Source organism: Odocoileus virginianus, unplaced genomic scaffold (genome assembly GCF_023699985.2).
Source record: "Odocoileus virginianus isolate 20LAN1187 ecotype Illinois unplaced genomic scaffold, Ovbor_1.2 Unplaced_Scaffold_14, whole genome shotgun sequence".
In the NCBI taxonomy this organism is placed as follows: domain Eukaryota; kingdom Metazoa; phylum Chordata; class Mammalia; order Artiodactyla; family Cervidae; genus Odocoileus; species Odocoileus virginianus.
Window position 1 is genome coordinate 368,937 of NW_027224276.1, and position 25,710 is coordinate 394,646.

At 46.4% G+C, this 25,710-nt stretch overlaps 3 protein-coding genes across 8 annotated transcripts in view; 1 reads left to right on the plus strand and 2 right to left on the minus strand.

The window, feature by feature from the left end:
- The window catches only part of SMC1A (structural maintenance of chromosomes 1A), a 45,702-nt gene extending 39,349 nt beyond the window's left edge, over nucleotides 1-6,353 (minus strand). For 3 of the 4 annotated variants that reach the window (XM_070462791.1, XM_020877646.2, XM_020877647.2), the window contains exons 1-3: nucleotides 6,154-6,353; nucleotides 1,040-1,228; nucleotides 826-938 (exon numbers count right to left, since the gene is read on the minus strand). In XM_070462791.1, the coding sequence (XP_070318892.1) occupies nucleotides 826-938; nucleotides 1,040-1,228; nucleotides 6,154-6,262 (411 nt within the window). In that variant the 5' untranslated portion in view covers nucleotides 6,263-6,353. The remainder of the gene's footprint in view (nucleotides 1-825; nucleotides 939-1,039; nucleotides 1,229-6,153) is intronic. The other variant, XM_070462792.1, reaches the window with a different exon arrangement.
- Nucleotides 6,354-6,378: 25 nt separating this feature from the next.
- Nucleotides 6,379-20,701, plus strand: RIBC1 (RIB43A domain with coiled-coils 1). 3 transcript variants are annotated; one of them, XM_020877657.2, is made up of 8 exons: nucleotides 6,379-6,692; nucleotides 7,022-7,093; nucleotides 12,445-12,540; nucleotides 13,630-13,711; nucleotides 13,917-14,261; nucleotides 19,439-19,557; nucleotides 19,948-20,342; nucleotides 20,458-20,701. In XM_020877657.2, the coding sequence occupies exons 2-8, from the start codon at nucleotides 7,085-7,087 to the stop codon at nucleotides 20,537-20,539; spliced, it is 1,128 nt and encodes a 375-aa protein (XP_020733316.2). In that variant the 5' UTR covers nucleotides 6,379-6,692; nucleotides 7,022-7,084; the 3' UTR covers nucleotides 20,540-20,701. The 3 variants fall into 3 exon arrangements, with proteins under 3 accessions (XP_020733316.2, XP_020733317.2, XP_070318894.1); XM_020877658.2 differs by lacking the exons at nucleotides 6,379-6,692; nucleotides 7,022-7,093 and having other exon boundaries at nucleotides 12,451-12,562; XM_070462793.1 differs by lacking the exons at nucleotides 6,379-6,692; nucleotides 7,022-7,093; nucleotides 12,445-12,540 and adding an exon at nucleotides 12,570-13,545.
- A 150-nt stretch (nucleotides 20,702-20,851) lies between these two features.
- On the minus strand, nucleotides 20,852-23,219 carry HSD17B10 (hydroxysteroid 17-beta dehydrogenase 10). The gene is made up of 6 exons (XM_020877661.2): nucleotides 23,114-23,219; nucleotides 22,627-22,791; nucleotides 21,825-21,989; nucleotides 21,576-21,704; nucleotides 21,388-21,496; nucleotides 20,852-21,188 (listed from the first exon to the last, which is right to left on the minus strand). The coding sequence occupies exons 1-6, from the start codon at nucleotides 23,138-23,140 to the stop codon at nucleotides 20,998-21,000; spliced, it is 786 nt and encodes a 261-aa protein (XP_020733320.1). The 5' UTR covers nucleotides 23,141-23,219; the 3' UTR covers nucleotides 20,852-20,997.
- Nucleotides 23,220-25,710: the final 2,491 nt, after the last annotated feature.

Consider the following 25,710-nt stretch of genomic DNA (forward strand, 5'->3'; position numbering starts at 1 on the left):
AGTATCTATGTGGGAAGGTTTCCCAAAGGTGACAACTGTGTCTGGAAGATGGGGAAAAAACTAAACAAAAAAGTAAGAGAGACGAGGTTATTCCACATAGAGGAAAATTAGCATTGCAACGTCTGCAGGCCAAAGAAAGCAGGCAAATTTGGGGAACTGTAAAAAGTTTAATGAGGCTGGAGTGCAGGGCTAGAAGAATATTGGCAGATGAGGGTAGTGAGGTGAGCAAGAGCCAAAGCAGGGCTGTTTCATGAATGACAGGAGTTGGATTTCATGCTAAGGCAACAGTTCTCAAATTTTAGTGTGCATCATAATAACCTGGAGCTCTTGGAAAACCACAAACTGCTGGGCCTCACCCCACAGTCTCTGCCCCTATCGGTCTGGGGTAGGGCCTGAGAATGTGCAATTCTAACATGTCCCCAGTTGATGCCAATCTGGCGACTACAATTTGAGAACTGCCATCAAACGGCAATGAGAAATCACTGAAATGTTTTAAGAGGAAGGAATATTTGTGCTCTCATAAGATGAATCTTAGGGGATGAACAGGAGGGGGTCAGACTGGAGTCAGGAAGCCCAGTGAGGAAGCTGCTACATTAGTTCAGAGAGAGGTGGTGAAGCCAGAGATGGAGCAAGTCCAGTGGGGATAGGAAAAAAAGTAGATAGCCAACAACTGTTAAAAGTGCCCACCTAAAGAGAAGCCACCACAATGAGAAGCCTGCACACCAGACAGGCACACACACACAGCAGGTCCAGCTTGCCCAACAAGGAAAAGCCCAAACAGCAACAATCATCCAACACAGTCAAAAAAAAAAAAGAAAAGGCCACCTGGAAGACGAGGAAGTTACGAGCTTTGATAAGAATGCCCAACTTCTCTAATTCCTCACTGTACTCATGTAGCTGGACCACTTTGTTGTTGATCTTGTACTCAGAGGAACCTCCTACAAGACAATGCATCAGTTAGCCAAGGGTCAGGCCTCCCTCGTACCCAACAAACTAGTCTAGCCACCCCAAGGAGAACCTTCTGGGCAGCCTCACCCACCTACAATGACACGGGCAAATGTGCGGTCCTCAGCACCCTCTTCAGAGTAAACCATGCTGACAAAGGCTCGGTTGGCTGCTGGTTTGCCCACAGGAGCTCCGTGGATCAGGTCCCTTAGGGTCTTTACCCGCAGGTTGCTGGTTTTCTCACCCAACACAAAGCTGATGGCATCCATGAGATTTGACTTACCTAAAGGAGGACATGACAAAGTAGAGGAGGGGAAATAAGGGGAGGGGAAAAGGAATAAAAGAAACACTGAGAACAGAATTGTCCTCTCTTAGACTGTCAGGAGAACAAAATACTGTTTTGCCCCTGTAAAGACTGGGCCTGACCAAAGCCCTGGCTCAAAGGTTTAGAAAAATAGCTCCTTTGAAGCTATTACTTACAATAGCCAAAAACTAGAGCCCCATTTAAGGAAATAATATATTCACAAAATAGATCATTCTACAAAATTTTTTTTGGCCTTACTGCAAGGCATGTAGGATCTTGGTTCCCCAACCAGGAATTGAACCCACATTCCCTGCATTGAAGTGCAGGGTCCTAACCACTGGACTGCCAGGGAAGTCCTCTACAACCTTTGATGACATGGGAAGATGCCCACAAACAGGAGAAACAAGCATGATAAAAAAACTCAACATAGTTTGATCTCAACCAAGTTTAAAAACAAACAAACAAACAAACAAACAAACAAACAAACAAAAAACCACAGGGGATGAGGGAAGGAGGAAAATGCAGAGCTGTTGTTTGACAAGTATAGTCCTTTGCAAGATGAAAAAGTTCAGAAGACTGGTTGCACAAAAATGAATATATTTAATACTAGTGAATTGCACACTCAGAAACGGTGAAGATGAAATTTTACGTTATGTGTATTTTAACATTTTTAAAAAGGCATGTCTTTATAGTGATACATGAAGTACACAGCATCACTATGAAATGTTTCCAAAAATATTCAACCTCAATCTAAACAGCCCTTTAGACCTACGCCCCCCAGTTTATAAGAAATAGATCATCTAGAGAAACATGGTACATGACAGCATGAGGAAACCTTAAGGCAAACACAGAATGTGGAATGTTCTACAAGACAACTCTTTTTAAAAAGTCAATGTCTTCTGGGGAGGACCATTCCAGAACATAAGGGATTACTCAGCCTCCCTGGTGGCAGAGTTAGTAAAGAATCTGTCTGCAATGCAGGAGACCCGGGTTTGATCCCTGGGTTGGGAAGATCCCCTGGAAAAGGGAATGGCAATCTACTCCAGTATTCTTGCCTGAAAAGTCCATGGACAGAGGAGCCTGGCGGACTACAGTCCATGGGGTCGCAAAGAGTCAGACAGGACTGAGCAACTAACATTTAGCTGACTTTCCTTTCCCTCACCTGGAAAATCTTAAAAAGATGACTCAATGGGTAAGCACATAGTTCTCTGTGGGAGTGGCAGCAGCACAGGTGTATCAGGCACAGGTTGTGATCCTGGCTCTGAGAATTAAGTGTGCAGGTGATCACAACCTGTTGTGCCTCAGTATTCTCATCTATAAAACAAAGATGACGGTACCTCCCTCCTAGGGTCACTGTGAGAATTTAAATGTAAAATGTCCCAAAAAGTAAAGTACTTGTCACATAGTGGGGGCTCAATAAATGGCAATCCTATCCTATCCAAACCAGGTCTGGACTCTTAGCTTGGTTTCCCTCATCACAGCAGGACTAGCAGAACATGCAGATGAGGAGTCAGTCTTTTAGGCAACCCATTTCCAACCTTTGGGCTTTTCCCATGCTCTCCAAGGATGACAAGAACATCACACAATCAAAGGCCTCCCTACCTGCAACCATTCAATATTGTAAACATTTTTATAACATGCATTATGATCTGAACAATGATAAAATGTTTCAAGGAATGTTCTTGGGGAACTCCACAGGCCAATGATGAAAATACCAAAATATATACCATGAATTCAAGAGAGAATAAAAGTTAACATGTACCAGGTGTCTAGAGCAGAAATTCACTGAAGGGAATCAAGGCAAGTCTTGTGAGTTGCACACTAAAGAACAGGTAAGGGAGGGCCAGTCAGACCAAGGGGTTTTTTGGGAACACTTGCGCATACAAATTTACCCATGTTGAAGGGACTGAATGCCAAGAGGTGCATCCCGGCTCTTTCCACAGAGACCACCACACCAAAACCCTAAGAAACTGCAACGGAACCCCAAGTATTAGCCATCCAAGAAGATGGGGGGAAGTGGAGTGGTTTTGCCTCTCCCCCCAGGGGACACCTGGTAATGTCTAGAGACATTTTTTTTTTTTTTTTCTAGAGACATTTTTGATTGTCACACCTGAGTCACGGGGGGTGGTGCTACTGTCACCTAGTGGGTAAAAGCTAAGGAAGCCACTAAATACCCTACAATGCACAGGATGGACTCCAGAGCAAAGAATTATCTCACTGGAAATGTCAATAGTGCTGCTATAGAGAAACCCTGCTTAATTGAGAGCGAAATCTAGGCAAGTCTCCAGGGAAGCTCATCAGTTAGAGCTACTTCAGCAAGGGCAGTCCCTCAGGCTAGGAAGTGATTTAGCTAGAACACCTCTGAGGTGAAGGAACACAGCAGGATTCCAAATAGATAGTTAATTTGGGCAGACAGAAGAATCCTTGGTGTATGATTTAGAGACAGGGAATTTAGATATGAAATAGAGATTTTACCTGACTACCCTTTCTTCCTTTTTCCTTCCCCCCCCCCAGTTTTAACAAGATATAACAGTTGAGCTATTTCAAATCCTAAAAGATGATGCTGTTAAAGTGTTGCACTCAATATGCCAGCAAATTTGGAAAACTCAGCAGTGGCCACAGGACTGGAAAAGGTCAGCTTTCATTCCAATCCCAAAGAAAGGCAATGCCAAAGAATGTTCAAACTACTGCACAATTGCACTCATTTCACATGCTAGCAAAGTAATGCTCAAAATTCTCCAAGCTAGGCTTCAACAGTACATGAACTGAGAACTTCCAGATGTTCAAGCTGGATTTAGAAAAGGCAGAAGAACCAGAGATCAAATTGCCAACATCTGTTGGATCATAGAAAAAGCAAGAGAATTCCAGAAAAATATCTACTTCTGCTTCATTGACTATGCCAAAGTCTTTGACTGTGTGAATCACAACAAACTGGAAAATTCTTCAAGAGATAGGAATACCAGACCACCTTAACTGCCTCCTGAGAAACCTGTATGCAGGTCAAGAAGCAACAGAACCGGACATGGAACAACGGACTGGTTCCAAATTGGGAAAGGAGTATGTCAAGGCTGTGTATTGTCACCATGCTTATTTAACTTATATGCAGAGTACATCATGCAAAACACCAGTCTGGATGAAGCACAAGCTAGAATCAAGACTGCTAGGAGACATATCAATAACCTTAGATACACAGATGACACCACCTTCATGGCAGAAAACAAAGAACTAAAGAGCCTCTTGATGAAAGTGAAAGAGGAGAGTGAAAAAGCTGGCTTAAAACTCAACATTCAAAAAACGAAGATCATGGCATCCGGTCCCATCACTTCATGGCAAATAGATGGGGAAACAATGGAAACAGTGACAGACTTTATTTTGGGGGGCTCCAAAATCACAGTAGTCAGTGTATGGATGTGAGAACTGGACCATAAAGAAAGCTGAGCACTGAAGAATTGATGCTTTTGAACTGTGGTGCTGGAGAAGACTCTTGAGAGTCCCTTGGACTGCAAGGAGATCAAACCAGTCAATCCTAAAGGAAATCAGTCCTGAATATTCATTGGAAGGACTGATGCTGAAGCTGAAACTCCAATACTTTGGCCACCTGATGCGAAGAACTGACTCACTGGAAAAGACCTTGATGCTGGGAAAGATTGAAGGCAGGAAAAGAGGACGACAGAGGATAAGATGGTTGGATGGCATCACCGACTTGACAGACATGAGTTTGAGCAAGTTCAGGGAGCTGGTGATGGACAGGTAAGCCTGGCATGCTACAGTCCATGGGGTTGCAGAGTCAACGACTGAGCGACTGAACTGAACTGAACTGACATACAACACTGTATTAGTTTCAGGTGTACAATATGATTTCGTATTTGTATATATTGAAAAATGGCTGCCCCAGTAAGTTAACATCCATCACCTCACAGTTAATATTTTTTGTGACTTTTTTAAGATCTACTCTTAGCAATTTTGAAATGTACAATACAGTAGTTAACTAAATGACCACTCTTCCTAAAGAGCCATTCGAGTCACTTATCATATCATCACTTTATTACATCAATCTAATTTCCTGCACAGCACTTATCACAGCCGAAAAATAACTTTACTTTCTCCTTTATTATCGTCTTTCCCCTAGAAATATAAGTTCTCTGAAAGCATGGCTTAGTCTATTCTCCGCTGTTTCCACAGCACCTTAATTGAATAAATCCTTATAAAGCAGTAAACATTCAATAAATTTGACAAGCTAAAAAGTTCTGACTTCCGACGGTTTCAGTGGTAGGAAAGGGGCGAATTCGAGGCATCCCCACTTCTCAGTTGAGGATGGGGCGGGGGGTTCAGACCCCAAGCACTACCGAGACTGGAGCACGGAGTTCGAAATTCAAAAGTGCCGCCTCCAGAGAAGAGTTTTCAAAACACGGAAGGGAAAAATTAAAAAAAGGAATTGGAGTGTCCCAGCGCCAGGCGGGAGGAGGCGCTGGGATGAAGCAGAAGTATACCATTTGGCCCAGAGGCCAGGAGCGGCCCCGCATCTTCCTGGTGGTACAAACAATGTGTGGGGGCCGGATGCAGGTGCGCCGGCAAGGAAATGCGTGGCCCACGACTGGAAGCCTGCTCCGGACGCGCCACTTCTGGAGGAAGGGGGCAGTGGGCGGGGTAACGTACAGCTCGGCCCGTACCACTCAGGTCGGGACGGAGGTCACGCAAAGAGAGGGCAACTGACACCTGGGGAAGAGGTTCGAATCAGAGCACCCGAGCGGGAAAAGCGGGCCCGGATCGAACCCCTTAGAAGGGCAAGGAACCTGCTAGGGTTCGCGACATTTCAGGTTGCAAAGGCTGGGTTGTACTACTCTGCTGCCGGATAGGGGGTCCAGGCTGGGACTTGCGCAGGGCCGCAGCCGGGCTTATCTCACCAGAGCCATTGGGTCCAATGATGGCGGTGAACCTCTGAAATGGTCCGATAATCTGCCGACCCTTGTACGATTTAAAGTTCTCGATCTCAATCAGCTTCAGGAACCCCATGACTGCGGCAGCGCCGCCGGCGCTAAGAAAGGCCGCGCCGTTCGCCCGCCAACTGGGATAGCCCGCGCGGGAAACACCGCAGTGCAGGCCGGGCGGACAGTAAACCTCGCGAGAACAAGTCCAGGCCTAACGGGATTTTCGACTTCCGGCGCGGGCGGGAACCAAGGGGCGGGGCATTCGGACTGATGTGGCGGTTTTGTGGATCGGTTGCCAAGGCGCGAGGATACGACTGGCGTTCTGGCCCCGCCCCCTTTGCTTGTTGCTTGGCAATGCAAACCGCCGCTACTGGCGACCTCGCAGTTGAGGAGGCAAGCAGTGCAGTGAGGTGTCTGCAGCTTTGGGGATCCCGGAAAGCTGGCTGACGAGGCCAACCCTTGCTGAGACAAGTCAGAAGTCACAGGAGGGTTCTGCCCTCCAGGGCAAGAGGAAGGTGGGAGCTCGGCTGCGGCTTTTGCCTGGCCGGCGGAAAGATTCAGACTAGGGTCGGGAATTGGAAAGACCCCAGGGAGGGGAGGAAGGAGGGGCCAGCAGGAGGATTCCGAGTTAGAGGAGCTCAAATCTTGCTGAGGGTAGAGTAGGTTGGAATTGGAGTGGGGTGGAGTTATACATGGGATAGGGTGTTAAGGGGGATGGGGTGTGAATGGAGACGAGGGAACTCTGGAACGACGGGGATGCGGGCTGGGGAAAACTGTGGCCAGAGGTACTACCCCTACCCCACTCCACCCCCGCCCCCCGCCTCCCTCCTTTTTCTCCAAGCAGAGTTCAGAGACTGCCGCTATAGTCTTGGACCTAACCTGGGAGCTTCACAGTTGGGACTCCTTGATGAGAAAGGTATTTTGTGTGAACCCCTGGGAGTCAGGGTCCCTAAGCCTGTGCTCTCCACCTCTTATCCTTCTTCCCTTCCCCCTCTTCATCTCTGTCTTTTCATGCCTCACTCCCATCCCATTCCCTTCTCTCCATTCCCCCCTCTGCCCAGTCCCTTGCTTCCCTTCCCTTTCTCTGCTCTGTCCTCCACCCTATCAACCGTCCTGTTGCCCTCCTTCCTCTTTTCCCCCTCTGCCCCTGACCTTTCTGTCCCTTTCCCCTGTTTTCCATCTTTTCTATCCCTCTGCTCCATCCCATCATACCCCATTACCTTATTACCTGCTCTTTACTAAGCCATGACGTTAGCAGTTCAAGAAGCTGTCTGTGTCATCTTCCCCTTCAGTTTGACCTTATATTGTGGTGACAGATGGAATATAAGCAAGCTGGCGTCAGTGCTTAGACTTAGACATGGAAAAGGTCTGGTGGCTGCTACAGCCATTCCTGTAACTATTTTTTAAACGATGTCTGGAGGCTGGGAAGAGTCTTAAGTCCAGAAAAGTGAGAAAGCCTGGCTGATGCAATCGAGTAAATGAAGTTCAGTTGGGAGATACTGGTGTGATCAGGCTGAGGGGATAAAATGACCAAAGGACAGCAATCTCATAATGGACAGGAACTAGAAATCCCATGAATGGAAGAGCCTGGCGGGCTACACCTTGGGGTGGCAAAACAGCCGGACAGATCCTAGCAACTAAACAACAACTTCCATTTAAGAAGATGAGATGTAGCTTTTTGGAGAGAAAATCAAATTGGATCCATACTTCTCACACCATATACAAAATGCAATTCCCAAATAGATTAAAAACTTAAATGAGAAAAGCAAAACTTTAGAAATTTTAGGATATATAGAAGAATATCTTTATCACCTCAGGGGATTTCTTAAATGATAAAAACTTCTGAACTTAAAGGAAAAGATTGGTAAATTTGACTGCATTCAAATTCCTCCAAATTATAACATAAAGTGATAAGATGATAAGTGCACACAAAAAGCTTCTAAAGTATCAATCTGGGTTCTGTGGAGGGTTTGCAGGTGTTCATTTTGTTGTACTTCATAACATATGTGTTAACCATTTTCCTTTGTATGTATCAGCATTAACATAAATTATTATAAAATAATAACAAAGTGAAAACACAAGGCACAAATTGAAGATGTTTGCCACAGGTAAGCTAAGAAATGATTGGTGTGCAGAATACATAAGAAAGTCCTAAAATTAATAAGAAAAGGACATTTTTTAATGAACAAAAGATATGAATGGGCACTTCACAGAAGAGAAAGAAAAAATGCCCAAAACACACATGAAAAGATGTTGCAACCTCATCAGCAATAAGGAAAATGCCAATTAAAATAGATAGTTATAACTTTATACCCACAAGTTGGCAAAAATTAAAAAGTCTGTAACATTAAGTGTTGCTGAGGATGTGGGGTAGCTAGAGTTTATATACACTATAGTGAAAGTATAAATTGGTACAGTCTTCTTGGAAAACGACATTATCTTGTAAAGTTTCAATAGGCTGATGCCCTATGATCCAGCACTTCCACTTCTAGGCATATGCTAGGGACACTTTTCCAGCTGTATATATGTCTCTCTTAATCTACAAGTTCCTCTTTTTTTTTTTTTTTTGGCAATTAACTAAACTGAATTGTTTGTGCTGCAGAGTCCTAGTCTCTCTTGAACCCACTTCAGTCAGGCCCCACCAAAAATGTTCTCATCAAGGTCAGAAGCAACCCTCCCCTTCAAATCAGTCAGTTCTCAGTCCTCATCTTATTTAACCCATCATCAGTTGCTCACTCTCTCCTCCCAAAAGCACTTTCTTCACTCAGCTTGTCAGACAGGGAACTCCAGTTTTTACATCTATTCCACCTGGTAGAGCCTGAAGCAACTGAGCAACTTTCACACTTCACATCACCTCACTGGCCACTCAGCCTCCAGTGCTGGCTCCTCCTCTCCCTATGTCCCCTGAGGCATTCTTATCCACCTAGAGTACCTTAGAGATCTCTTACTGCCTCATAGCTTTAAATTCCTTGTTATCAGTAAGGATGGGCTGAATTATGCTGAGGTTACAACCTCAAAATCTCAGCGGCTGTATGTGGAAGCTAATACATACAACAAACCAGTGAATATAATATAAAAGGAGCCGACTTACAACTAGTGGTTAACAGTGATGGGGAAGGGGTACTATAGGGGTAAGAGAGTGGGAGGTACAAACTATTGGGTGTAAGATAGGCTCAGCCATGTATTGTATATCAGGGGGAATAAAACCAATACTTTGTACTAACTGTAAATGGGAAGAAACCTTTAAAAACTATTAAGAAAAAAACCTAAGGACAACCAATCCAAACACAGTCAACTAGGCCTTCTCAAATAAAACAAGCACTTCATCTATAGCCAATCAAATAATTTCCTTGTTTTCCATCTCTTAAACATCTTTCCTTAAGCTCTTAACCACTTCTGGTTTGGCAGTGCCCAATGTTTTTTGCCCAAATAAACTCTTGAAAAATGTTTCTAAGTCTCAGCAGCTCATAAAGACAGGTTTCTCACTCCTGCTTCTTGTCCATTGTGGATTGGCTACATCTCTGCTCTGTCTTCACTCCAGGACCAAGGCTGAAGGGACAGCCCTCACCTGTGACATTGCTGGTCCCACAGCAGTAAAGAGAGAACATGGGTATCACTAATGGCTCTTAGTTCTGCCTAGGAATGGCACTGTCAATTCTCACATTCCAGAGGGCAAAGCAGATTATGTGACTAATTGTGAGGGCAATATGATAAGAATATAGAATCCTGTAAGGAGGAACAGCAAAAAAAAATTTTGGGGGGCCTTGTGAGATCTTAGTTCCCCACCAGGGATCAAACCTATGCCCCCTGCAGTGGAGTGCAGAGTCTTAACCACTGGACAGCAAGGGAATTCCCAATAGCATATCTTTTTGAAAAATAACAAAATTTTCCATACTATCTGTATCTATCAATGGGTGTTGACCTCTCAAACTCAACACTTCCAAAACCAATCTCCAGATTCTCATCCTATTCTATTCTCCCCACACAGACTATTTAGTTGATAGCAACGCATCTGACTGCCCCAGCCCAAATCCTTTAAGTCATTCTTAACACTGCTTCCTCACAGCACACCCAATCCCATCAGGAAGTCCTGTTGGCTCTGTCTTCAAAATATATCCAGAATCTGACCACTTCTCTCTACATCTGCTGCTACTAACCTGGCGTGATCATCATCTCTTGCCTGAACAATTGCAATAGCCTCCTGTCTGGTCTCCCTGCCTCTAGCTTCCTTTCCCATCCCCTCCAGTCTATTCTTAACACAGCAGCCAGAACAATCCTTTACAAATCAAAGACAGGACACATTACTCCCACTGCTCAAAATCCTCCAATGGCTGCCCATTTCTCTAAGTAGAAGCTGCAGCCTTTACAATGGTCTGTGAAGTCCTACATGCTCTGCATCTCCCCACCCAATCTAATGTTATTTCCCACTCCTCCATTCACACACTTGCCTCCCTGCTGTCCCTTTGAATGTGTGTGTGCCTCTTGTGTCCACCTTAAGGCCTCTGCACTTGTTCCCTCTGCCTGCAGTGCTCTCCTAGTTATCTGCATAGGAAACTCCCTCACCTTCTTCAAGTATTTCTTTCCGTTATGCCTCCCCTGACTTCCATATTTAAAATTGCAACACTCTCCCCATTTCCTTAGCACTTCCAATTCCCCTTATCCTACTCTATATTTTTCCCAAAGCACTGATCATCATCTTACAAACTATTTAATGTACTCTCTCTAGTCTTGTCTGTCCCCACTAGAAAGTAACTTTCACAAGGACTCAGATTTTTGTCACTTTTGCTCCTTGATGTCTCTCAAATGCTTAAGGGATTGTCTGTCAGTAGGCACTTCACGAATATTTGTTAATTGATAAATGAACATGGGTGAAAAAAGCAAGATGCAGAAGAATGCATACTATGTAATACTCCATCAAGTTTCAAGACAAAATGTTTTAAAATATTGTTCAGGGAATCATACACACACATAGGGTATATTAGTGCATATTACTAAGGGAACGGTGACATTTTGGATAGTGGTTATTCTTAGGGTAAGGATGAGGGAGAACAGACATAAGACACTTAAATAGTATTGATCATGTTCTATTTCTTAACTAGGGAGTTGGTTCATGGGTCTCTTTTATCATGCTTCCTAAGTTACATATGGCTTATATATAATTCCCCTGTGTGCATCAAATATTTTAGTTACAAAATGGTTAGACAGTGAACGAGCAAGGTTGGAACTAGCTGTAGGAGTTGATGAATGGTGCTTCAAAGGAATGCAGTGTACAAAGGCCCTGAGGTGGGAACGGTTGTAGTGTTGGAGGACTTGATAGGAAGCCAGCGTACCTGGAGAATAGTAAACAAGGAAGAGGGAGGCATGAGATGAACTGGAGAGGTGTGCAGGAACTGGATCTTGAAAGCCCACAGTAAGGGGTTTGGATCTAAGTGTGGTGGGAAGCCAGTGGAGGATTTTAAGCAGGTGCAAGACATGATCAGATTTATGTTAGCAAGAGATTTTGGCCGTGGCTTTGGGTGGGCTTCCCAAAATACAAAGGAATACAGGCAAATTTAAGCCTTTGACTAGAGCATAAGTAATAAAAATAAACGGGGAATGGTGGTTACTGAAACAGAAAAAACTAAATAGAGTGTAATGCAAAAGGGATGTTGTAAATCAGTTTGAGACTTGGAAAGGTGAGCAGGAATCAGATCATGAAGACTCATAAAATAAAAACATTGGGGAACTATTTGCTTTATGCCATGCGTGCATGCTCAGTCATGTTCAACTCATTGTAGCCCACCAGGCTCCTCCATCCATTGGATTCTCCAGGCAAGAATACTGGAGTGGGCTGCCATTTCCTCCTGCAGGGGATCTTCCCTCCTGCATCTCCTGCACTGGCAGGGGGATTCTTTACCACTGAGTCACCTGGGAAGCCCACTTGCTTTATAGATGCTTTCAAAGGTTTTAAGCTGAGGTGTGCCATAGTCAGATTTGCTTTCAGAAAAATCACTTTGGTAGCCAAGGCAGAGAAGCAGTAGAGAGCCTAACACTGGAACAAGGGAGCCCAGTGAGGTTCCTGGGAACATTATCTGGCACCAGCTTGTGAGGCCTGAATTAGGGTTGAGACAGCAGAGATAGAGAACACACATATGAAATATGTCAGGAAGTAAAATCAGTAGGAATCAATAGCTGGTAAGATACTGTGGGGAGAAAGGAATGGGCATGGGGGTATAGTCAAGTATGATGGTTATCACTGACTGGCCATCCAACTTGCCCTTGCTCCAGATGTATAATGTAGATCTGCCACCAGATCCCAAGGAGGTAGCAGCCATCGAAGCTAGAAGAAATCGAGAAAAGGAGCGACAGAGTCGATTCTTCAATGTACGGACCAGAGTCATGGGGGGTGAGTGGGCAGTGGGGACTTTCTCTGGACCAGGGGTCACCTCACTCTTATACCGGGAGAGGAACATAGCTATACCCATCACAGCCCCTCCCTGATTCAAGCAGACTGCAGGGTTATAAAGGAAGGAGGGAAAGGCACCCACCCCCACGTGTGGTGAGGGCCTGAGAAAGAGGCCGAGAGGTGCAGGGGAAGAGGAGCCAGTGACAGGTGACTCTTCTCCAGTCAACTCCGGGCCAAGTGGTCTGGTTTTCAAGAGACAAGTAAATGGAGCCAAAAGAAGTCTATAAAGAATATTTGGTATCGCATGCATATGCCAAAACTCTCTGGAAGGTTACATAAGACACTGGTAACTGATGGGAAGGACACTTACTCTTGACTAAACTGTATTCCCTTTTGCATTATTTTGAAATGTTTTAAATGAATTATAATCAAAATAAAGAGAAAATATCAATAGTTTAAGAAAAAAAATAGATTGCTGGGTGGGTGGATGAGTAGTGTGACTTGAGATCCAGTTGGCAAACGTTTCAAGGCCTGTTCTGTGCCAAGCACTGGGTTAGGCAATAGGGACACAAAGCTGAATAAGCCCAGTCTCTGCCCTTAGCAAGCTCACAGCCTAGGAGACAATCAATAGAGGCAAAGTTCAAGGTAATGTGGATAGTGGGTCTTACGTTCTATGGGAGTAGCACCTGTTGGAGGGATCAGGAAAGTCTCAGCTGGTCTTAAGGGATGAATAGGAGTTTGGGTAAGAAGGGGAGGAAAGAGTGTTCCAAGTGGAGGGAGCTGCTGGAGCAAAGGCTATCAGTATGAAACAGCGTAAGATATGTAGAGAACTGTAAGCAGAGCTCCTGAGGCTGGGAGAAGGGAAGAGGGTGAGAAAAGGCTGGAGGCAGAGGCTAGACCACTGAGGGACTTACAAACCATGGTGAGATGGTGGGACATTACCCAGTAGATACTGGGAATCCTATAGGAGGATTTTGAGGCAGGTAAGTTCTGAGCAGTCTGTGTTAGAGCATTCGAGGCCCACTGCTGGGCTTCTACCTTGATTTAGCCCATTTCTTTGGGATCAGGTGGATGTTGAAGCCCTGAACAACCAGGTGGAAGAACGAAAGCTTCAGGAGTCAACAGAACGGAGCAAGGAGGCAGCTTACGGTAAAAAGTCCAAGGCCAGAGGCCAGCCAAGGGGGAAAATCAAGGACCTGAGTGGGCTAAGGCAGGGCAGTTCTGCTCTGGAGTGCAGTCTGACGTCTGGGGGGTGTGGTAAGACAAACCAGACAGGCCTTTGGGAGCAGTGGCTGTGCTGACTAGACTGTCTCTCTTGTGGGGCCTTCTCCATGCCCCTACCCACCACCCCCAGGTACCAACCAGGTGCAATATGATCTGGTGGTTCAGATGCTAGAGAAGGAACAGGCAGAACGGACACGTCGGCTGGTCAAGAAATTCCATAACTTTAGAGCACAGAGGCAGCAACTCAATAACAAGCGTGAATTTGACTTCTGGGATTCAAACCAACTCTGGAGGGAGTTTCCAGCTTATGTTGGTGACAGTGTTCCCTACTATGGCCCAGTCAGCCTGCAGTGCTTCTCTGGGGAAGATCTGGAGAGGGCTGCATGTCTGAGAATGCAGCAGGAGCAGTTCCAATACAGCCTGGAGAGGCAGCTACAAGAGCAACAGCAAGCCAGTGTTGATGAGAACTGTGCAGGTAAGCAGCGAGGCCCTCCCGGCTGTGACCTGAGGCCTAGTGGGGAGCCATCCTAAGCTGAAGACCAGAACTGTGTGGGCAGGTCCAGTTTCACGTAAGGGCTGATGCTGAAAGGTTAGACTGAACAGGTCCCAACCTCCTTCATCAACTGACAGTGTAGCCATTGATCCCTGATCAGCCTGGCACTCCATTACCTGGAGACAGCAGAGTAAAGACAAACCTAATGGTCCTGCCACTTACTAGCTAGTTTGGGCAAATGAATCCTCCTCTCTGTGCTTCAGTTTGCTTATCTTTAAAATGAGGAAATTATCCATACCACACAGCTCATGTGAGAATGACATGAGACACTGTAAGTAAAGCACAAGCATAAGTACAATAGTAGCTACAATAACCAGTAGCTACTATTACTCTGACATCTGTGGCCATGTTCCCCTCTTCCATTAGAGTAAGGGCAAGGACCATCTCTTACCTACTCATACCACTCATCTTTAAAACCACCCCTGTTGTAGCACCCTGTTTTGTTATACCACTTACCATAGAGGTATTTGTGGAATGTCTTTCTTCCCCAAAATGTCAGCTCACTGAAGATGAACCATGTCTCTCGTTTCCACCTCTATATCCCAGTTACCTAGTACATTGCCTGCCAGTGTCAGGAGTTCAATAAAATCATCATTGAATGAAAAACTGAAGACCAAATTAACAAGACAGGTACCCTGCCCTCCAGGAACCCACACAACCAGGACTTCCAGAAAATCAGTTTAGACTAAAAGGAAAAAATACATGCACAAGTTATTTACCAGCAAATATCTATGCTTTAACACTGCATTAGGTACCATGACAGGTACTGTGATAGAAATATATACAGGACATCACTCAGTCGTGTCTGACTTTTTGCAACCCCATGGACTATACAGTCCATGGAATTCTCTAGGCCAGAATACTGGAGTGGGTAGCCTTTCCCTTCTCCAGGGGATCTTCCCAACCCAGGGATTGAACCCAGGTCTCCCACATTGCAGGCGGATTCTTTACCAGCTGAGCCACAAGGGAAGTCCAAGAATACTGGAGTGGGTAGCCTATCCCTTCTCCAGAGGATCTTCCCAACCCAGGAATTGAACCGGGGTCTCCTGCATTGCAGGCGGATTCTTTACCAACTGAGCTATGAGGGAAGTCCAGAGAACACAGAGCGAACATCAAGATGGGAGTGTCAGTTCTCACAGGGGAAGGGAGGGACAGTAGAGGGTTGGCACAGGCCAGCTGTCAGGAACCAAATTTTAGAAAGCCGGGTACAATTTTGGCAAGGCAGAGAGTGAGAATGAGAAAAGGTCATTCTAGGTAGAGTGGGTAGCAAGAGGAAGAGCTAACCTTTATTGAGTACTTACTATGTACCAGACACTGTGCCTAGCTTTCTACCATGTATTAACTCATTTCATCTTCAACAACCCTATAAGGCAAGTACTAGTAATATCCCTATTTTCTATGGAGGAAACTGAAAGAACTGAAGAACAGAGATCTTAAATAAGTTGCCCAAAGTCATACAGCTAGTAGGTCATGGAGGGGGGAAGTGAACTCAGGTGGCAGGTTGGCTCCAGAGCCCGCACTCGTGATTGCTACACCATACTTGCTCTGTCACCATGAGAAAATGGGGACTCAGGGGCCAAGGGATGTTTCAGAGAGGGAGTCGTCAATAATGTCAGATGCCCTCAGAGAAGTTCAGATAGGAAAAGAAACCTATCAGATTGAGAAACTAGGAGTATTTGGTGATTTTTGTCAAAGTAGCTGCAGTAGCACCAGGGGCCAGCTACCTAGTGACAGCAGGCAGGTGTACAAGAAGGTAGAGTTAGGCAACAGAACAGCAGAATGCTGGGGGAGAGTCTGTGTAGCGTCATGAAAGGAGCATGAGCTGATTCCTTGAGAGATCTGGATTCTAACTTACTAAGTGCTAGCTGTGTAACCTTAGGCATTTTACTTCACCTCTGGACCTCATCTGGAAACATGAGGTGACCTTTCCTCTTTGAGTTGCTGTGAAGACCGAAATGAAACCAGGCACCCCTATCCTCCGTTCCCCTGCCGTCCAGTCTCTGCGGTCTGTCCCTGTGCCTCTCCAGAGCCAAGCCTTCAGCCTGTGCTCTGGACCCCATTCCGCCTACCTCCCATGCAGGCCGTGCTCCCTCAGGTATGCCCTGGCCCTGAGGTTCTCAACACTTTCTACTGGCCATATTCTGTGAAGGCTGTAAACATGCTTATGTCTAACCCTTCTTTTTATTTTTTTATTTTTATTTTTTTCTTCCATTTATTTTTATTTGTTGGAGGCTAATTACTTTACAACATTGCAGTGGTTTTTGTCATACATTGAAATGAATTAGCCATGGATTTACATGTATTCCCCATCCTGGTCCCCCCTCCCACCTCCCTCTCCACCCCATCCCTCTGGGTCTTCCCAGTGCACCAGGCCTGAGCACTTGTCTCATGCATCCAACCTGGGCTGGTGATCTATTTCACCCTAGATATACATGTTTCGATGCTGTTCTCTTGAAACATCCCGCCCTCGCCTTCTCCCATAGAGTCCACAAGTCTGTTCTATACATCTGAGTCTCTTTTTTCTTTTTTTGCATATAAGGTTATCGTTACCATCTTTCTAAATTCCATATATATGTGTTAGTATACTGTAATGGTCTTTATCTTTCTGGCTTACTTCGCTCTGTATAATGGGTTCCAGTTTCACCCATCTCATTAGAACTGATTCAAATGAATTCTTTTTGATGGCTGAGTAATATTCCATGGTGTATATGTACCACAGCTTCCTCATCCATTCGTCTGCTGATGGGCATCTAGGTTGCTTCCATGACCTGGCTATTATAAACAGTGCTGCGATGAACATTGGGGTGCACGTGTCTCTTTCGGATCTGGTTTCCTCAGTGTGTATGCCTAGAAGTGGTATTGCTGGGTCACATGGCAGATCTATTTCCAGCTTTTTAAGGAATCTCCACACTGTTTTCCATAGTGGCTGTACTAATTTGCATTCCCACCAACAGTGTAAGAGGGTTCCCTTTTATCCACACCCTCTCCAGCATTTATTGCTTGTAGACTTTTGGATAGCAGCCATCCTGACTGGTGTATAATGGTACCTCATTGTGGTTTAAACCCTTCTTTTTAAAATTTTTATTTCTTTTTGGCTGTGCTGGGTCTTTGTTGCTGCGCAAGGACTTTTTCTTGTTGTGGAGCATGGGCTCTAGGGTGCATGGCTTCAGTAGTTGTGGCACATGGGCTTAGTTGCCCTGAGGCATGTGGAATCTTCCCAGACCAGGGATTGAACCCGTGTCCCCTGCATTGGCAGGATTCTTAACCACTGGACCACCAGGGAAGTCCCTGTATAACTCTCCTTAAGAATTAAACAAAAGCCTCTCTCCATTCTGATTCCTCTAGATACTATGAGCTAGCTCTTTTCCTTTACAGCCACACTTTTTGAAAAATCTGTCTCTACTTGCTGTCATTCCTTCCTAACTTTCCAGTCACACTTCAACTCCTGAGATCTCATTTCTCCCCACACACCTGCACTGACACTACTCTTAGAAAAATCATCAGTGTCCTTTGTGTTATCAGGTACAAGAGGCTCTGTTCAGTCTTTTCTCCTTTACTTGGACTTTCTTGCTACACTTGACTCTTACCATATCTTCCTTCTTAAGCCTCTCTTCCTTGGTTTCTGTGACAGCATATTCTGCTATAGCTCTCCGATCATTCCTCTTCCTTCTAGAGACTTTGTCCTTGGCACACTGCTGTCCTTACCCTGCATACTTGCCTCAGGTGCCCTCAACCCTCATTCTGGGTTCGGCTACCACATCACCATCTCTATGCTGAGGACTCTTTACCTGCACAGTCAGGTATCCAGGTGGCTGCTGACCACCTCCAATTCAGCTTCCTAAAGAGAATTCATCAGTGCTCCCAACCTGCTCTGCATTCTGTATCCTCTAGTTCCAGAGGTGGCCACATCATGCACGGAGTCATCCCAGCCAGGACCCTGGGAAGCATCCAAGTCTTTTGCTCTCCCTTACTCCCTAATCCAATCCATCAAATTCTGCTAATGAAACCTCCATATATTTCCCCTGCATCCTTTCCATCACTGACCTGGTTTCAGCCCTCTCAGCCGGCCTACTGCCATAGCCTCCAAGAGGGCTTCCCTACCTCCACTGTCTCCCACCAGCCTCACTGTCCTCTCTACTGGCACCAAAAAGAGCCTTCCAAAATGCAAATCTAACCATGTTACCCCCTTACTTAAAATCCTTCCATATTCGCCATCACCTTCAGGGTCAAGTTTCCAGTCCTTAGTCTGGCCCCTGTAGAGTTCCCTAGTCACTTGCATTTTATGCTGCAGCAAGAGCAGACTACTTGTAATTTAAGATACAGATCATGCTGTTTCTTCACTTCCTTATTTGATATTTACCAAGCATCCACTATGTACCAGGCTCTGACATAGGTGCTAGTGTATGGCAGTGGATAAAACAGACAAATGTCCCTGCTTTTACAAAGGTTACCTTGTAGTGAGGAGAGAGACAGGCAATAGACAAAAATAATTAAGTAAAATGTAAGGTATATTGGGTGGTGATAAATGCTGGGGAGAAAAACAAATCAGAGGAGGAGGATAAATTTTGGGGTCAGGCAGGTGGCAATTTTAGGTAGGAAAGACAGAAGGCCTCACTGAGGAGCAAAGTGAGCAAAGATCTGAAGGAAGCAAAAGAACATGAGACAAGAGCAACATTTATTACAAATCCCTAAGGCAGAATTGTCTGGCATGTTCTGGTAACAGCATGGAGACCACTGTAGCTGGACTGGAGCACTTTCAATACTTTTGCTCATGCTATGCCTGCAGCCTAGCCCTTAGTCTGAAGCTCAGAGATGAAATAATTTCCCCAGGTCACACAGCTCCGAAGCAACAGAGCTGGCATTGAGACCCAGGTCCATTGGAAGCATTTTTCAGTGAGGTACCTGAGAAATTCTTGTGGCTGTCACTTTTATTATCCCTAGCCCCAAAGAGCAGCTGCTTCCACACATCCCTGCAATGAGGACATTACCCCACTCCCAAACATACATACACATAGCTTGCACATACATAAACATACATTTACAAAGCTTGCTGAACAAATGGCTGAATGACAGTGCCCTGGCCATATTTCTTTGTGTAGACATGCTCAATGAGCAGCTACGCCTAGCTATGGACATGCGGGCCGCCCAACTGGCCAAGCTGGAGGAGTCCTGCCGCATAGCCATGATGGCTGCCAGGGCCAATGCCAACAAAGCCCAGGTATGTACAGCATAAGAGCCATCCAGGGCACCAGGCTCTCCCCAATCTACCGATCAAACCAGCCCTCTCATCCACCTGGGGACTTCCCCCTTCACCCTAGGGCCCTCTTAGGGCAGGAGGTCCCCTTCCCCACCTCCAGGCTCAGGATGACCTGAGAACAGAACACTGCCCTCCCTTTCCCAGTCTCTCAGTCTAAGGGCTTCCAGAGGGCAGAGGAGTTCCCTGCCCATTCCACTCCTTCCGCCACCTTAAGTCACTCAAAGGCCATGCAGTATCTCTTCCTTCTCTCCCTGAAATGGGGGAGAGTAGGGCCATGTCTCCCCCTCCCCCTGTGACTGAGAGCTCCCTGAGGTTGAGCATCCAAACGCTCACATTCGGGGACCCCACCAGGCAGCTGAGCTGGCTGAGCGGCAGCGCCGTGAGCATCAGCACCAACAGGAGGCGAAACTCGTGGAGGTCCAGAACCAGATCACAAGTGACCTACTGACTGAGAACCCACAGGTTGCCCAAAACCCCGTGGCTCCCCACAGGGTCCTGCCCTATTGCTGGAAGGGCATGACTCCAGAGCAGAGAGCCACCATCAGGAAAGCACAGGAGACACAACGCCATGAAAAGGAAGCAAAGCACCAAGCTGAACAAACACTGGATGCCAAATGGGAAAGCCAGGCCATAAACTTGGCCCAGGCAACAATGGAGCTAGAAGAACAGGAGAGGGAGCTGTGTGCTGAATTTCGGAGGGGACTGGGCTCCTTCAACCAGCAGCTGGCTAAGGAGCAAAAAGCCCAGTGAGTTCTAGGGGGTGGCAGCAAGGATGAATGCTAAGGGAGGGTAGGGAGGGATGGCAAGGACCAGGGAGAGAGGGAAAGCCCATTAGCTGAAGCCTCTGCATTTCTTTCACAGGCAGAATTATCTGAATTCAATAATCTATACCAATCAACCTACAGCCCAATATCATCTGCAATTTAACACCAACAGCCGCTGAGCTCAGGATCGTCCTCTCCCACCTCCACCATCAAGCTCACAGAAGCTAATAGAGAGAAAAATGCTGCAGACCCCACCCCCCCCAATCCATTTCCCAGTGGGAGAGAGCTGAGCTAGTACCCCACCTCTGACCCTGGGTAATAAAGTTGTTCATTAAAATCAAGGTTACATGTTGTAATAGGACACAAAAGGTGTAAGGTACTGCCATTCCCACCCCACCCATGGGTTCTGAGCATCCAACCCTGTCAGTCTTTACCCATTCACATTTATTCCCCATGCCAGCTCCCCCAGCACACAGTGCTGCTCACTCCTCTGTGAGAAACAGAGACTTTATTAGGCACACAGGGTGACTGATAGGCAGAGGTTACAAAGTGGCTACTGGGCTTCCTTCCAAGCTGGAGTAGAGCACTCCAGGAGGGGGAGGGACAGAGGAACCTTTGTTCTCTCTGCCTTCCCCCTTCAAGGCTGCATGCGGATGGCCCCATCCAGCCGGATGACTTCTCCATTGAGGAATGAGTTCTCGATGATGGCCTGTACCAGATGAGCATACTCAGCAGGGTCACCAAGTCGGCTGGGGAAGGGCACCTGGCTGGCCAGGAAGTTGCGCACTTTATCTGGGAGGGTGGCCAACAGCGGGGTGCCAAATAGGCCTAGATAAGACAGCCAGAATCAGAGACCCACCCTCACTTTCATATTTACCTGGTCCCTCCTCACCATAATTCTACTTGTGGTGCTTCCCTATGTCCAGAGATAGAAGGCTGCTGCTGTTTAGATGGTAGATACCTTCCCTGCTCAATTGCCCACAGATCCCACCCAATCCCAGGTGTGGCAGGGAGGGGATATGTCTACCTGGAGCAATGGTCATCACCCGGATACCCATGGGAGCCAGATCCCGAGCAATGGGCAGTGTCATCCCCACTATGCCCCCCTTGGAAGCAGAGTATGCAGCTTGTCCAACCTGGAGAGGGAGTGGAGGTCATAAGGGGCAGGGCCCCCAACAAGTCACCAAGGTACAAGCCTTGCCCCTACTCACACACCTGGCCCTCAAAGGCAGCTACGCTGGCCGTGTTGATGATGACCCCACGTTGGCCTCCCTGGTCTGGTTCATTCTGGCCCATCTCACCAGCCACCAGGCGGATCACATTGAAGGTGCCTATGAGATTCACCTGGAGGACCAGTAGAGAGGTGGTACAGGACTTGAAGCAGAGGTAGCCTTTTGTGGGTGTGGGGACACTCACAGTCAGATACTTCTTACTACTACCCCTGGAGAACCTCTAAGGCCTTACATTGGTAACTCGCTGAAAGTCCTCCAAGGTATGGGCCTGGCTCTTCTTTAAGTTATATGTCTTGCTGGCCACTGCAATGCCTGCACAGTTGACTGCCACATCCACGCGGCCAAACTTTTCTCTTGCTAGAGTCAGGGCTGCTTGCACATCCTTCTCTGAGGTCACCTTCAAAGGGAAAAGTGGAGAAGGTATTCATCTACCATCATACACATACCACTAAATCTTGCGGGGGGTGGGGGGCACAGGGCAAATCCAGTCTTTGAGTGACAACAGAATTGTGTAAGCAAGGGAGAGGCCAAGAGAAAGAAAACTCTAGAGACAGACAAAGGTGAAAATGTTAGGTATTATAGAGCAGTGTTTCAAAACATTTTTGAAATCTATACCCTCTTTTGAAAAACTTACATACCCCTGGAGATTCTCAATTGCTGTGGATCAGACAAGTTGTGAGAATTATTGATATGAAGATAAACTAGCTTTTTGGTACCCCTACTTGCTAATATGATTTCATCAAGCTTTACTTTCTGTAGTTTATTTTATGATAAGTTTTTTGACTTTGTAAATATTAAAATTACAGGGCACAATAACTCTACATATCTCCTTGAGGAGATTCTGATATGGCTAATCTGCAACCTCCCTCCCTGCCCTCCTCCCTGTTGTGAATCACAGCTTTAGCAATTCTTTATCCGGAGGCGTATGAAAACGGCTCAGACCAAAAGGGAAAAGGAGATGGGTCCATTGCCCACATAGACAGGCACCCTCATGAAAAGGAACCCCATGGGAGAGGTGAGATAACCCCACTTACGTCGGCTGGGGCAAAGGCGCAGCTCTTCCCTAGCTTCTTGGCCTGGACCTCCCCATCTGAGTTGGGCAGGTCCAAAAGTACAGCAGCGGCCCCCTGCCCCACCAGTCGCTCCGCTGTGGCCAAGCCTAGTCCTGAGGCTCCGCCGGTTATTAAGGCAACCAGACCCTGTGAAGAGGAGCTCGGTCAACAACTACACTGTGCGGACCACCCCCACCCATTCTCCATGCTTCTGCGAGGGAGGCTCCCGGTCACCGCCGTGACTTGACCCCCATCTTAACGATGGGACCCTCTGGGCGTCTCATCCCCAGACAGCCATCCAGTCACCCCACATGCACGTGCCCCGGAGAGTTGACCTTCACCTCCCGAGCCCCGCCGTCGCAATAACAGGCCTAGATAAGAGTGACGCTTTCTCCCAGCACCGATCTCTCCCCGCTGGTTCTACGGCTGCGCCGTCCCAGTGGGTGCAAAACGGCGAAAACCCGATTACCTTCACGCTCCGACTTGCAGCTGCCATCTTGCTCAGGCCTCTCTGCAGGCTGGACTGCCGCGCACTCACTGATTGGCCGGGGCGGAGCCGCGGGGCGGGGCCGGCGAGGCGGGCGGCCCGCCGCTCCGCCAAACAGGTGGGCGCCGTCCTCTCACGTCACCCGCCGCGGGGTCAAGGCCGGCCGGGGCAAGGTCCAGGGAGAGAGTGTTTACACCCAGGGAAAAACAACGAATAGCCGCGTCGCAACACTACCACACCCCCGGGCCTTTGGTCAGGCCTGCAGCTCTGCTGAGGGGAGGGGGACAGGAGATTGAAAATGTGTTCCTTACTCCTCGGAAAAAGCCTCCCTTCAAGTATAAACATATCAGAGAGACCTATATGCCAGTCTCTGTGCGGGGCACTAAGGATAATAGAGGAATAATAATCAGAGGAATAATAAAAGGTTCATGCCTTCCGAGAGGGAAGTTGGAAAGTTCAGTTGGAAAAAGAAATAATTTCAGTACAGACACAAAGGAAGGGACAAAGAACCAGATTCTAGAACCCAGGCATGGATATCCAAAGATGGTGATTGTGAGAGCCACATACAGAGAAATATGTTGAGGAAGAGACTGAGAAGAACAGAGATGACCGACAGGTTCTCAGAGATACAGATGTGGAAAGCCATAACAAGAGAAGCTAGAAAACGACATTCTGAGACAGCTGCTGAGAAACAAACCCAAAGAGGCATAAGCAGAGAAGCAAAAAACATCTTTGAGCCTTTGGTACTGTCTTCTATGTCTAACACCTATTTTAAACCCCAAAGCCCAGATCACACATTTCACATTGGACCTCAACCAGAGACTGTCATTTAAGACCCAGAATGCCCTAAAACATCTTTTCACCAGTATCCTAATTATAATTCTGAGCCTACCTTATCTGACTTCTTTATACACTTCTCCCCAAACCAAGGTCTTCAGACCATAACCTTAGTCTACATTTTCAGCCTCATTGAGCTGTGTATTTCCTTTATTTTAAGTATCTCCCTATCTGGGTTCCCACCCAGGAAGACTTCCTTCTGGGCCTCCTAAATGTTGACTTACTACCACACTCATGGTCACTACACCATATCCATGAAAGGATTTAGTACCAGACTCACAATCTTTCAGGCAACATGAAGCGCCCCCATCCCTCTGTGATAGCACTCTTAACGGAGCCAAATATGGTCCAACCACAGTGCCCTCTTTGTGTTCTTTCCTTTGTTTTTAATTTTTATTGAAGTATAGTCTATTTTCAATATTGTGTTAGTTGTGGGTGTACAGCAAAGTGAATCAGTTATATATAACATATATCCACTCTTTTTTAGATTCTTTTCCCATATAGGCCATTACAGAGTATTGAGTTTCCTGTGCTATACTATAGTTTCTTATTGGTTATCTATTTTATACATGTTGTTGTTTAGTCACTCGGTCTGTCCAACTCTTTTGCAACCCCATGGACTGGAGTCCACCAGTCTCCTCTGTCAGTGGGATTTCTCAGGCAAGAGTAACTGGAGTGGGTTGCCATTTCCTTCTCCCAGGATCTATGACCCAGGGATCGAACCCGCATCTCCTGTTCTTCACCATTGAGCCACTGGGGAAGCTATTTTATGTATAGTAGTTTGTATATATTAATCCCAACCTCCCAATTTATCCTCCCACCCCAGCTGTGTTCATCTTTGAATTAGCTATTCTCTATGCTTGAAATGCTCTCCTGATCTTTGCATGACTGTATTTGTTGCTGCTGTTGTTGCTGTTGTTTGGTCATTCAGAACTAAGCTTCAATGTCACCTCCTCTCCCTCACCTCTCAAGCTGTGAGTCACTTAATTGCTATTCCATTGTGTTGGAGGATGTCATCAAGAGTATATACCTCAGGTTGACCACAGAGCTGGGCCCAGGCATTGGGACACTCCATACCCCGCTTCTGTCCCTGCAATATGCTCACTGTTGCCACAGTTAGAGCTGTTTCAAGGACATAACCTTGAGAGAGTAAGGTGTTGTTGGGACCATCTGGACTGAATACCACCAAACTGAATCCTGTGAACACCTCTATATAAACTTTAAGATTCTGGCAGATAGGTGTGGAGATCTACTAGTCTTTTGGTCACCCAGAACAAACCTTAGAACTTCCCTTGCTCATTAAATCTGCCACCTTCCAATCTGGAATAGTCTGCCTCTTTCTTCAGTCTCTCCTTGCACTCCCTGTTCAGGGGCCAGTTTTTTTTTTTTTTTTTCATTTATTTTTATTAGTTGGAGGCTAATTACTTTACAATACTATAGTGGGTTTTGTCATACATTGACATGAATTAGCCATGGATTTACATGTATTCCCCATCCCGATCCCCCCTCCCACCTCCCTCTCCACCCGATCCCTTTGGCTCTTCCCAGTGCACCAGGTCCAAGCACTTGTCTCATGCATCCAACCTGGGCTGGTGATCTGTTTCACCCTAGATAATATACATGTTTCGATGCTGTTCTCTTGAAACATCCCACCCTTGCCTTCTCCCACAGAGTCCACAAGTCTGTTCTGTACATCTGTGTCTCTTTTTCTGTTTTGCATATAGGGTTATTGTTACCATCTT